This window comes from Megascapheus bottae, chromosome 22, assembly GCF_031878675.1.
Source record: "Megascapheus bottae isolate mThoBot1 chromosome 22, mThoBot2.hap1, whole genome shotgun sequence".
NCBI classification, from domain to species: Eukaryota; Metazoa; Chordata; class Mammalia; order Rodentia; family Geomyidae; genus Megascapheus; species Megascapheus bottae.
Genome location: NC_143530.1, coordinates 13,407,291 through 13,418,981, shown reverse-complemented (window position 1 = coordinate 13,418,981; position 11,691 = coordinate 13,407,291). Strand labels below are relative to the sequence as shown.

Here is an 11,691-nt window from a genome sequence, read left to right as displayed (position 1 = left end):
GCGTCCTCCCCCCGCACCAAGGCGAGGGCATCATTGAAGCCCCCCATGGTTCCAAGGATCCAGGTGAGAAGGGGCTCTTGGGGCGGCGATGTCACTTAAATGCTTATTGTGTGGGAAGTGGGGGGATTCTTGGGGTTCAGGAAATGATCCTGGGGGGGGAACTTGTCCTTCACCCACTTTACATCCAGTAGGAATGTGGAGGGGCTCCAGCAGGCGAGAGGTACTCAGGTGGGGGAGGGGAATGGCCAACCTCTGGAGGGCAAAGGGTCGTGGGGCGGTGTGTGACCCCCGCTCACACGCATCCCCTGGGGTACCGGGTCTGGAACCAGGTGAGACTCGGGAACCTTGTAGGCCGCGGGAAGGTTGACCTAGCAAGCTGAGCCGGAGCGATGGCTGCGGTTCCTGCTGGTGGATGTGAATGCTTTTAAACTTGGCAGTCCAGGTTGTGCACTGAAGCTGGTCCCTGGAGCCAACTCCCTTTCTCCCCGGAGACTGGAAGGCGCCCTCCTGCTCTTTGTGTCAAGGGTGGGAGGCTCACAGCCATCACATGGCACGCTGCGGGTTACGCATCGCGTCTCTGGCTGCATTTGTGTGTGCTCACGTGGCCGCGGCTTGTGGGGCCTTCTGCACGGATCTGCGCTGGCCCCTTCAGGGTCTCCTCGGAGCCCTTGTCTGCACCCGGGTGGGGAGGGACGGCAGGGTGAAGGCTTGGGGTCCGCGAGCAGGCCCGGGGAGGGCGCTGGGAGGGGGAGGCTCACGACCTGGAAGGATTTCAACGCCTCCGAGGTTTCCAGTTTCTCCGGGGTGGCCTCTTCCACCGCTTCCCCACCCCCCATCCCCAACAGTTCTCTCCTTGTGTACTGCGGGGGAGGGAGCGGAAAGGAGGGAAGAGTTACTTTTCCAAATTACCGAGTAGCTGCAGACTCCCCGGTGACTCACGTGGGGGAGGGAGGACTGGGGAGCAGTGATTTTCCACAGCGCCCGGGATGGAGAGTCACGGCTGGCCGCCCTCTTCCCGAGGCCCCGTCCTTTCTCACGTCGGCTAAATCCCTCTCCCTCCTGTCCCTGGCCAGGCCCCCACGACCGGCCGCGGAGCCGACCCGCCAAGCCCGAGTGGGGGGGAGAAGGGGCTGGGGAGGCTGGGCCCTAGGGGGAGGGGAGCAGGCCTCGGCCAAGTTGCTGTGTCATCCGGCGGCCGGGCTGCGCGCAGCCCGGGGGCCAGGGCCCGACCCTTGGCGCAGGGCCGCGGTCTTTGACTCCCTCCGGTGCCCTTCCCCGCCGGGTTAGCCCTGGGGTTGGGTGCTCCAGAAGACGGGAGGTTGGCCGCCATGTTAGGTGCAGTCATCGAACTCAAGGGCTTGAGGATGGCGGCCTGCTGGCCGCGCCCAGACCTGGGGCCTCCAGAAGCCCGGGGCGGGGGGGAGGGGGCTTTTCTCCTAGTGCCCATTTACACTTCTTTGCGCCTATATGCCTTTAACCTGCTTTCGTCCGGGAAGCGGAGAAAGGCGTAGCTCTGGTATTCTGGTTAAGGGAAGACCCTTTTACTTTCCCGTCAGGGGCGGAGGCCGCCCGGGGGGGGTGGGGGGTTCAGCTGAGCTGCTGGATTCCTGGTGATCTGTTAGCCTACGCGGATCGTCAGACTCCGAGGAAGGCTTAAGACAGCGGGCTTGGGGGAGGGGGCGAAACGGAGCTCCCAAAATGGCTCCTGCCCCTCCTCGGAGGCGGACGGCCCGGGGGGAGGGGAGGTGGGGAGAGGAGGGGGAGGGCTAGTCGGAGCCGCAGCCGCCGCCTCCTCCTCTGCTCGCCCTCCTCCCTGGCGCTGACCGATGGACGAGCCGCTCCGTGGGGAGGACTCCGGACCCCGGTGGGGGGGATGGGGCGCCCCCGGCCCCCGCGGCGCAGGGACCCCGGGCAGGGGGGCCGGGAGCACGGGGGAGCTCCGCGGGGGAGGAAGGCGCCCCGGCTCCCTCCTGGCAGGACTTGTTTTTTCTTCCCCCTCCCAGAGCCGCACGCCGGAACGAAGTTGGCCGAGGAGGTGCGTCCTTCAGGGTACTGGGGGTCGCCGCGCCCGCCCGGGCCGGGCGCGAGCTGGCGGAGTCTGGAGAGGGGCTTGGGCACGCGAGGCGGGGGAGGTAGGCTCGCGGGCCTTGCTGGTAACGGTGGCTGGCTGTCGGAGCAGCGTGGTGTTGTTGCCTTAGTCTTTGTACTGTTTGGCTTTGGAGGGAGGAGTTTTAGGTACTAAGGGGAGGTGGACCCCGGGAACGTGAGGTCCCTTTGTCTCCTCCTGCAGTTGTCGGCTGCTCGCTACACCAGACCAGGCCGAGGCTTCTAAGATGGCGTCTTTCTTCCTCGTTTCAGGTTCTCCAAAGCAAAGGCCTAAACCGCCGCCGAGGAGCAGCCCGCGCCGTCCCGCGGCCACACCCCTGGCGGGCCCGCTGGCCACGCCCGCGCGACCCCTCCCGTCTCCTGCGGCCTGGCCAATGGAGGCGCCACGGATGGCACGACCTGCCCCGGCCTGGCAGTCTGGGCTCGCACCGGGCCTGGCAGTGCCTCCTTGGCAGGGGAGGCGGGGAGAAGGTGCTGGAGGCTCTGGGGAAGATGGCTTTTGCCCCTCTTCCAGCCTCGTTGCCCAGGAACCTCCGGACGACAGCACAGCCCGTTGGCTCAGAAACATGGCGGGCTGCCCCTGCCCTGTGGGTCTCTGCGGCACTCTTCTGCCCGGTGACCGACGCCTTGGAAGTGAAGTTTGTGACGTCATCGCTCCGGTCGGCCAATAGGAGCGGCTCCCGCGGAGAGGCGGTCCTCCCCCTTCGCCTCCGCCGCTGCCGGCGCGTGAGCGCGCGGGCGCGCGCCGTGGGGGTGGGGGCAGTGTGGAGCTGGGTGGCGCGCATGAGCGGCGAAGCTCCTCCCCCCTGCCTATATATAAAGGACTGGCGCGGGGCTCGGCGGCGCCATTTCGCGCTGGAGTGGAGCGGCCTCTAGAACGGGCTGGAGGATTCTGCCTACCGATCCAGAGCCTTCGAGTCGCCGGGGCCGCCCTTACAATCCGCGTCCATCCGCTTGGAATTGGCCTTCGTCTCGGCATATGACCGGTCCCGGCGGACAGTACAGACCCCCTACAAGTCCCCGAAGGTCCCCTTTTTTCGGGCCCCGCCCAGTTCTCGGAGTCTGCCCACCCCCTGTACTCCGCCCTCAAGAGGATTTCAAAGATGGAGGCGGCGGCTCCCTAAACCACTTTTCGTGTTCATCCGCCTCCATCCGAGGTCGGCACGGGACCCCGTCTGCTCCGGCGGGCCTGACAGGAAGAGCGGCCTCCAGCGGATCCGCCGCGGGCTGTATTGACGACGGCGTCGGGGACCGGGGACTGTCCGGGTTCGTGGAGTACGTTCCCCCCCAGTTCGTCCGTCTCGGCTGAAGCCGCCGCCATTTTCTTGTGTCCGCCGCCTGCGGAGCGCGCCAAGCTGCCGGGAGTTCTCCGAGGGGTCGCCGCCTGGAGGGCCGAGGGCAGCGGCCTTCCCCCCACTTCCCGGGTTATGCTGGGCCGGGCGGTGAGGGGAAGCGAGGCCCACCGGGCTGTGCACGGCTGAGCGCGGCGCCCGTCCCCCGCGGCCAGGATGTTGCAGAACGTGACTCCCCACAAGTACGTCTGGGCCGGCCGCGGACGGGCGGGCTGCTGGGGGTCGGGCCGCAGCTGTTGACTCGGGCTCGCGGAGGGGGTTGAGCGACGGTTTTGGAACGGTGGCGGTGGTGGCGGCGGCGGCCCAGTTGCTGCGTATGGGGGGCACTGCAGGTTGTCAGCTCATCGCTGTTCCCTCCTGCCGCGGCCCAGACTCGGGAAGAGCGAGTTTGACGGTGGAGTGGGGGTGGGCGGACGGGCCTTGGGGGGCGGGTCTGGTGTCTAGCGGCGATTTGTCACAGTGTTTGTGGAGGGGGTTCGTGACCCCCTCCCGCGCCGTTTGGGGTTGCCATGGTGACAGCTTCGGGGATTGACAGCAGGGGTTTCCTGACTGGGATAGAGGATCCCTTTTTCAGCTAGTGGGGTCGTAATGTCTGAAGTGTGTTGTTAAATTTCCTGCCGCTCTTTCAGTGACTGGATGGGGGGGTATTTGTTGGGATGCTTTTTGTTACCGTTGAGAGTTCATTCAAGGCAGGAAGGTGGAGCTAAGGTTCACTTCAGCTCTGCGGATGTAAACAATGTAGGTGGTGGGAAACACCTGCTATGGAGGAGCGCTAGAGACTTAAACGGTGGACCTTGGTCTCCAGAAGATAAGAGATCGTTGAGGGATGTTAATGGAACCGTATTTTTCTAGCGGGGGGTTTGGAGAGGTGACCGGGAAGAGACTTGTTCTTTTTAAATTTCCTTTGGAAGCAGAAGACTAGGTTGGATGAAAATGATTTTATCTGTATTGTCGAATTTTGTCTGGTGTAATTCTTGGTTAGATTATTAGTTCCTTTCCCATGGTGGTGTAGTTGTGAAGGGATAATGTTCTACCCAGACTGATTCTTGGGTGTCTCCGTGGCTCTTATTTGAAAAAATAAAATTCTCTTGTTTCCCCCCCCTCCCTTCCCCTTTGGCTCCACCACCATGGCAACAACCAAACCTCCAGTGAGAAGGAAGCTTGACTTTTTCAAGCTCCACCTATTTTGCCTAAGAATTGTCCCTGTAGAGCTGTAGTCTTGTGTTGTGCCAATTTAGAGCTTTTCATTTTTGGAACTGATTAACACTTATCAGACTAGGGAGGACCCAGAGGGGAATGGGCATCTAGAAATACTTGGCAAATTATTTGGGTATAGTTTTAGATGTGAACTACTTGCATAAGTTTAAATCAATCACTTTGGTTTATTGAGTGCCTGGTACAAGTAACATTTGATTAATTTTGTTTCCCATATTTACAGGCTCCCCGGGGAAGGGAATGCAGGGTTACTGGGATTGGGCCCAGAGGCAGCTGCACCGGGGAAGAGGATTCGAAAGCCTTCTCTGTTGTATGAGGGATTTGAGAGCCCTACAATGGCTTCAGTGCCAGCTTTGCAACTGACCCCTGCCAATCCACCACCCCCTGAGGTGTCCAATCCCAAAAAACCAGGACGGGTAACCAACCAGCTGCAGTACCTGCATAAGGTGGTGATGAAGGCTCTGTGGAAGCATCAGTTTGCCTGGCCCTTCCGGCAGCCTGTGGATGCTGTTAAGCTGGGTCTTCCGGTGAGTAGGAACATTGAACCCCAGTAGGGGAGGCATGGGAATGAGCAAGAATGTGTGTGAGTGGGATTGGGTTACCCTAGTGTAGGTGCTGCGGCCCCTAGGGAGTTCCCATTCTATAGGACAGATAGCCACCAGAGTTCTGGATTTTTGGTCCTTTGTGATTGTTCCAAACGCTTGTGATCTCTATTTTGGCATCTCTTATTGTGCCTTCCACATGTCCTTCCTTAACTTTGTGCCCTGGCTCCATTTTACAGATTCCCACCCCGGGTTGGGAGAGGACCACGGTGGCCAAAATTCTTAGCTTCTTCCTTTCCCTCATGCAGCCTATGGATAGCCAACCCCAGAGGTAATGTCACAGGATGGGAAGCTTTCTAGAGTGGGTGGGAGGTGGGAGGTTAGAGAAAAGCAGTAGGGATCTCCCAGTGGGTGTTAAGGATCCTATACCTCCCCCCCTTTTTTCCCCTATTCTCTAGTTTAATTGGGGCCGCAGTATAAGGGGCTTAACACTCATTTGGTGCATAGAGTGTGTGTGCTGTATGTGTGTTGGGGTAATTTGTTTACCTAGGTGTAATTTTCCATGGCTCTGATCTAAGGTTTCTTTCTCTAGGATTATCACAAAATTATAAAACAACCTATGGACATGGGTACAATTAAAAGACGACTTGAGAACAACTATTATTGGGCTGCCTCAGAATGTATGCAGGATTTCAATACCATGTTCACAAACTGTTATATTTACAACAAGGTGAGTTTCTCTGCATTGAATAGATAATTTTTTACCTGTATCATTACTGCTGACTGCTGTGATTTTTTTTTTTTGACCATTGAAGCTTTTATCAGATTAAGTCTAAACTTGCGCCCCAAATGGTGCTACTGAACAGTGTTTCAGAGCTGTATAAATAGTTAAACGCTATTTTAAGTAGAACACTTTTCATACTTGAGGGTGGTGGCCCTATTTTTCTGAAAGCTCCAGAGATCTGAGTAAAGCAGGATAGTTTTCCTTATCAGCTCTCATATTCTTTGAATTGGTGAACGTTAAGGTGTTATGAATCTCTATATTTTGAGATGGAGGGGAAATCAATTTTTAGCCCTTGAATAGGGATGATGCCTTAAGGTAAAGGAGGCCTGGGGTTGATTCCTCCTATGGGAATCTAGTCTCTGTTGGTATTTACTCTAATTGTGTTTGTGTTCCTGTATGTAGCCCACTGATGATATTGTCCTGATGGCCCAAACACTGGAAAAGATTTTCCTACAAAAAGTTGCCTCCATGCCACAAGAGGAGCAAGAACTTGTGGTGACCATCCCTAAGAACAGCCATAAGAAGGGGGCCAAATTGGCAGGTAGGAAAAACCAGAGATATTCAAATAGAGATGTAAGCTAAGAAAGAGAATCAAACTCAACTTTTTAATCCTTTTTCCTTTTCTAGCACTCCAGGGCAGTATTACCAGTGCCCATCAGGTGCCTGCTGTTTCTTCTGTGTCACATACAGCCCTGTATACACCCCCACCAGAGATTCCTACCACCGTCCTCAACATTCCCCATCCATCCGTCATCTCTTCTCCCCTGCTGAAGTCTCTGCATTCTGCTGGACCCCCTCTCCTTGCTGTTTCTGCAGCCCCCCCTGCTCAGCCCCTTGCAAAGGTACCAGTAGATTTGTTTTATCTGGGCAGTGGGAAGAGAAAACTTTTGAATAAAATGAACCTGGATTAACATTACTGTCTTGTTCTCTACAGAAAAAAGGAGTTAAGCGGAAAGCAGATACTACTACACCTACACCTACAGCCATCCTGGCTCCTGGTTCCCCAGCCAGCCCTCCTGGGAGTCTTGAGCCAAAGGCCGCACGGCTTCCCCCTGTGCGCAGAGAAAGTGGCCGCCCCATCAAGCCCCCGCGAAAAGACTTGCCTGACTCTCAACAACAACACCAGAGCTCTAAGAAAGGAAAACTATCAGAACAGTTAAAACATTGCAATGGCATTTTGAAGGAGTTGCTCTCTAAGAAGCATGCTGCCTATGCCTGGCCTTTCTATAAACCAGTGGACGCTTCTGCTCTTGGCCTGCATGACTACCATGACATCATTAAGCACCCCATGGACCTCAGCACTGTCAAGGTACCCACTGCATGGGGCAGATGGGATGCTCAGGCAGTGATTGGAGCCTAGGGATCAATAAAATATTTGTCTCCTGAGGGGCACCTAACAGTCTTTCATTCTTGGCTTTTTGCTTTCATAGAAATGCAATAGGACAGAAGGTCAAGTACTTTGAAATCCATATTTCCTACAATAAGAATGGATTTTCTTCAGAGCTGCACTTATAGATACTACTTCTTAGGAGAATTGGGTTAGAGGAGGAGCAAAAAGATGATCAGAAGCCACTCCCTTCTCGTGTAGAATGATTTTCTAGCTAGAGATAATTCTTCAACCCACCCAGTCTCTCTGACTTCAAATTTGAACCCCAGGGCACAGATCACTAAGGTCCTCCCCACTGTTCTCTCAAGAGAGGGCTCCTTGTGGTTTCTGGGTTGGCAGGGAAAGGTGAGTCTGCCTGTGCAGCTTCTGATGCTGCCTCCTTCTGCAGCGGAAGATGGAGAATCGAGATTACCGGGATGCACAGGAGTTTGCTGCTGATGTGCGGCTTATGTTCTCCAACTGCTACAAGTACAACCCCCCAGACCACGATGTTGTGGCTATGGCTCGAAAGCTACAGGTGAGTGGGAAGGTTGAAGCTTAAATAATAAGCAGATGTAGGGAGAAAATTTGTCAGCTGTGCTGTATAATCTCAACATAGGATCTATTCTTTTATAAACTGGAACTGTAATGCTGATGAATAGATGTGTTTAAGTAGTTAGAGTACCCTCTTTTCTTCCCTTGTGGTTTTAAGTCTGCCTGTCTTTTTTTTTTTCTTTTAGGATGTGTTTGAGTTTCGTTATGCCAAGATGCCAGATGAACCACTGGAACCGGGACCTTTACCGGTCTCCACTGCCTTGCCCACTGGGCTGGCCAAATCATCATCTGAGTCTTCCAGTGAGGAAAGTAGCAGTGAGAGCTCCTCTGAGGATGAGGAGGAAGATGAAGAGGAGGATGAGGAAGAAGAAGAAAGTGAAAGCTCAGACTCAGAGGAAGAAAGAGCCCATCGCTTGGCAGAACTACAGGAGCAGGTATTTTGTTACTTTCCCATCTCTGCTGGATAAGAGATTTCATGCTCTGTTTTGAACCTGATTTTTTTTTGGGGGGTGGGGGGGAGGAAGCGGGAACTGGGCCTAGGCATTGTCTAAAGGGCTCTACCATTTGAGCCACAGTGCCGTTTCCAACTTTTTCTGTGGTTTAATTGAAGACGAGTTTCACACTTATCCTGTCTAAGCTGCCTTAAACCAGGATTCTCATATCTCAGCCTCCTTATTAGCTAGTATTATTAGGCATGAGTCACCAGCACCCAGCTTTTCTTTTGCTCTTTACATCATCTCTTATTCTTACCCACAGCTTCGGGCAGTACATGAACAACTGGCAGCCTTGTCCCAGGGCCCAATATCTAAGCCCAAACGGAAGAGAGAGAAAAAGGAGAAAAAGAAGAAACGGAAATCAGAAAAGCATCGGGGCAGAGCCGGGATTGATGAAGATGACAAGGGTTCTCGAGCACCCCGCCAGCCCCAGCCCAAGAAATCCAAGAAAGCAAGTGGCAGTGGGGGCAGCAGCACTGCTGCACTAGGCCCTCCTGGCTTTGGACCTTCTGGAGGAAGTAGCAGCAAGTGAGTGGTTTTCTGTCTAGAAATAACTCTCCCACTTGCAGTCGCAAACACTGTACATGTCTAGGGAGCATACTTTACAGCTTTAAGGTTTCTTAAGAGATACTCTGAAATGCAGCTCTATGTATTCTGTAGACCATACAGATAATCCATAAAACCTAGAAAAAGTAGCTGGCAGTTACATTCTCCTAACTCAGCCCCTTATTTTTTTGGTCCTGGCTAAAACTCAGGGCCTGGACTATGTCCTTGAACCTCTCTGTGCTCAAGGCTGACGCTCTACCACTTGATCCACAGTGCTACTTCTGGCCTTTTTGTGTGTAGCACTGAGGAATTGAACCCAGGGCTTCATGCATGCTAAGCAAGCACTCTCACTAAGCCACAGTCCCAGCCCTCAGCCATTAATGCAGAAGCAAGCTCCGCTGCAAGCAGAAATTAAGAATTGCTATGTTGGACTGTAGGAATGTACGAGGAGAGATTAGTGGGCTTCTGTTAACAATTTTCTCTCTGTAGGCTACCCAAAAAGGCCACAAAGACAGCCCCACCTGCCCTTCCTACTGGTTATGACTCAGAGGAGGAGGAAGAGAGCAGGCCTATGAGTTACGATGAGAAGCGACAATTGAGCCTGGATATCAATAAACTACCTGGGGAGAAGCTGGGTCGAGTTGTGCATATAATCCAAGCCAGAGAGCCCTCTTTACGTGACTCAAACCCAGAAGAAATTGAGATTGACTTTGAAACACTCAAGCCATCCACACTCAGGGAGCTTGAGCGCTATGTCCTTTCCTGCCTGCGAAAGAAGCCCCGGAAGCCCTACAGTGAGTATCAAGTGAGATATACCACCAACCAGCTAAGTAATCTAGCAATCCTCATGCATTTCCTGGGACCCTTTAGAAAAGGGCAACAGGGTGATTATCAGTTCTCAAGATTATTTGGAGAATGAAAGTTGATTACTGGGTGTAGAACCATATAAATGTGCTGGGAGAAGCTAATGGTTTTCATATAGCACTTAATGATCACACTCCTTTTTTGATCATCTCAGTCCTATTACTTTCCCTCCCCCCCCCCAGCCATTAAGAAACCTGTTGGAAAGACAAAAGAAGAACTTGCTTTGGAAAAGAAACGGGAACTAGAAAAACGATTACAAGATGTCAGCGGACAGCTCAATTCCACAAAAAAGCCCCCCAAGAAAGGTGGGTATTCCTTTATGTTGCTTTATACCTATCTTCCCATTCCTTTTATTTGTATTGGAAATTGAACCTAATCGTCAATTTTATTCTACAGTGAGTGAGAAGACGGAGTCCTCTTCTGCACAGCAAGTAGCAGTGTCACGGCTCAGCGCTTCCAGCTCCAGCTCAGATTCCAGCTCCTCCTCTTCATCTTCCTCTTCTTCAGACACCAGTGATTCAGACTCAGGCTAAAAAACTAGGCCAGAGGGGCAGGAAGGCTCCGCAGGACGGGACCCTTATACCACCCTGCCCCACCTCTCCCCCTTGCTGTGATGCTTCTTCATCTCACCCTCTCTACCCCCTCTGAAGGAGAGCTGGCTCTGCAGCAGGGGAGGAATGCGGGGACATTTGCCCTGAAGTAAGGACTTGGACAAAATTGAGTTCCCAGCCCCATTGGGAATGATCTCTTGGGCACTGAGCCCTGTTCAAAGTGATGGGGTGGAGCAGGGGGTACAGGGTGGGACCCTGATACAAGGTTACTGGAGGCCCTGGATGCCCTGTTCACTTAAGGGTCCCTTTTTGAGGTTGTTTGTTCTAATTTATTTAAGCTATAGGGGGGATAGGGCCAAGGTCCCCTCAAGCTTCCAAGGGGAGGGAAGAAGGGGGAGCTCTTTTTTTACGTTGACTTTTTTTTTTTTCTACTGTTTTCCCTTTTTCCTTCCACTCCATTTGGGACCCTGGGGGTTTCAGTCATCTCCCCATTTGGTCCCACAGACTGTCTTTGTCTCTTGATTCTAACTTGTAAATAAAGAAAATATTATTCAAGTTTTGAGTTGGTTATCTTGGTGCCATCTGTTCCATGATTAGACATACCTTGAATTTTGGTATAGGTGTTTGCGTTTGGTTCGGGTGGAGGGTAGCACTGATAGGGATTAGTCCTGGGAGTCATGTGCTAGTGCTCTATTCTGTTCTACTCACTGAGCCACAATAGAACCTTGTGCTCTCATTTTTCTAGTGTTTTGGGGGTGGGTATTTTGTTTTGAGATAAGAGGTGAGTTTCTTTGTTTTTTAAAGCAGCTATGCTGTTGCTGTGTTACAATGGTAAAGAATTTGTCTTTTGAAGGGACCATACTGAGAATCCATCAGGGCCTCCCCCTTGCAGACAGGTACTCTACCCCTTACGTCATACATTCAGGCCTATGGGCCTTTGTAAAATGTGTCTGAAATGACCTTAAAAGTTATTTGCTGTCATTAAGATGAAGGGAAAAAGCAAATCTCTTTTTACCTGAAGTATTGGACTTGTGAATTTGTCTCGAATACAGTTAACAGTTGGTTCTTGAATTGGGTTATGGCTTTAGAAAAGCAGTTGGATTCACTTTGCTACATTTTGCCAACTTGGCCTCTTAGCTAATTTATCTCAAGCTATTACCACAGCTACTTCTTAAAATATTTTATATCTTACAGAGCATATTTATATTTTCATGGGGCTTGCTCTGAGGGCCTAGGTGCAGTCCCCGAGCTTTTTTTTTTTTTTTTGCTCAAGGCTAGTGCTCTATTGTAGGTCCACTTGGAGTTTTTAGGTGATT

The 11,691-nt window shown here is 52.8% G+C and overlaps 2 protein-coding genes across 3 annotated transcripts; both read left to right on the top strand.

Annotated features, from left to right (window-relative positions):
• The first annotated feature begins 3 nt into the window (after positions 1-3).
• LOC150047841 (uncharacterized) lies at positions 4-2,995 on the top strand. Its single transcript, XM_090355934.1, has 3 exons — positions 4-63; positions 2,004-2,035; positions 2,359-2,995. Exon 3 carries the CDS (start codon positions 2,599-2,601, stop codon positions 2,980-2,982), a length of 384 nt encoding a protein of 127 aa, XP_090212060.1. The 5' UTR covers positions 4-63; positions 2,004-2,035; positions 2,359-2,598; the 3' UTR covers positions 2,983-2,995.
• A 527-nt stretch (positions 2,996-3,522) lies between these two features.
• On the top strand, positions 3,523-10,937 carry Brd2 (bromodomain containing 2). Of its 2 annotated transcripts, none has more exons than XM_090355932.1 (12): positions 3,523-3,640; positions 4,897-5,200; positions 5,808-5,945; positions 6,402-6,540; positions 6,627-6,841; positions 6,934-7,308; positions 7,775-7,903; positions 8,106-8,354; positions 8,677-8,942; positions 9,450-9,754; positions 10,007-10,129; positions 10,221-10,937. In XM_090355932.1, exons 1-12 carry the CDS (start codon positions 3,615-3,617, stop codon positions 10,355-10,357), a joined length of 2,406 nt encoding a protein of 801 aa, XP_090212058.1. In that variant the 5' UTR covers positions 3,523-3,614; the 3' UTR covers positions 10,358-10,937. The 2 variants fall into 2 exon arrangements, with proteins under 2 accessions (XP_090212058.1, XP_090212059.1); XM_090355933.1 differs by lacking the exon at positions 3,523-3,640 and adding an exon at positions 5,455-5,546 and having other exon boundaries at positions 5,114-5,200.
• Positions 10,938-11,691: the final 754 nt, after the last annotated feature.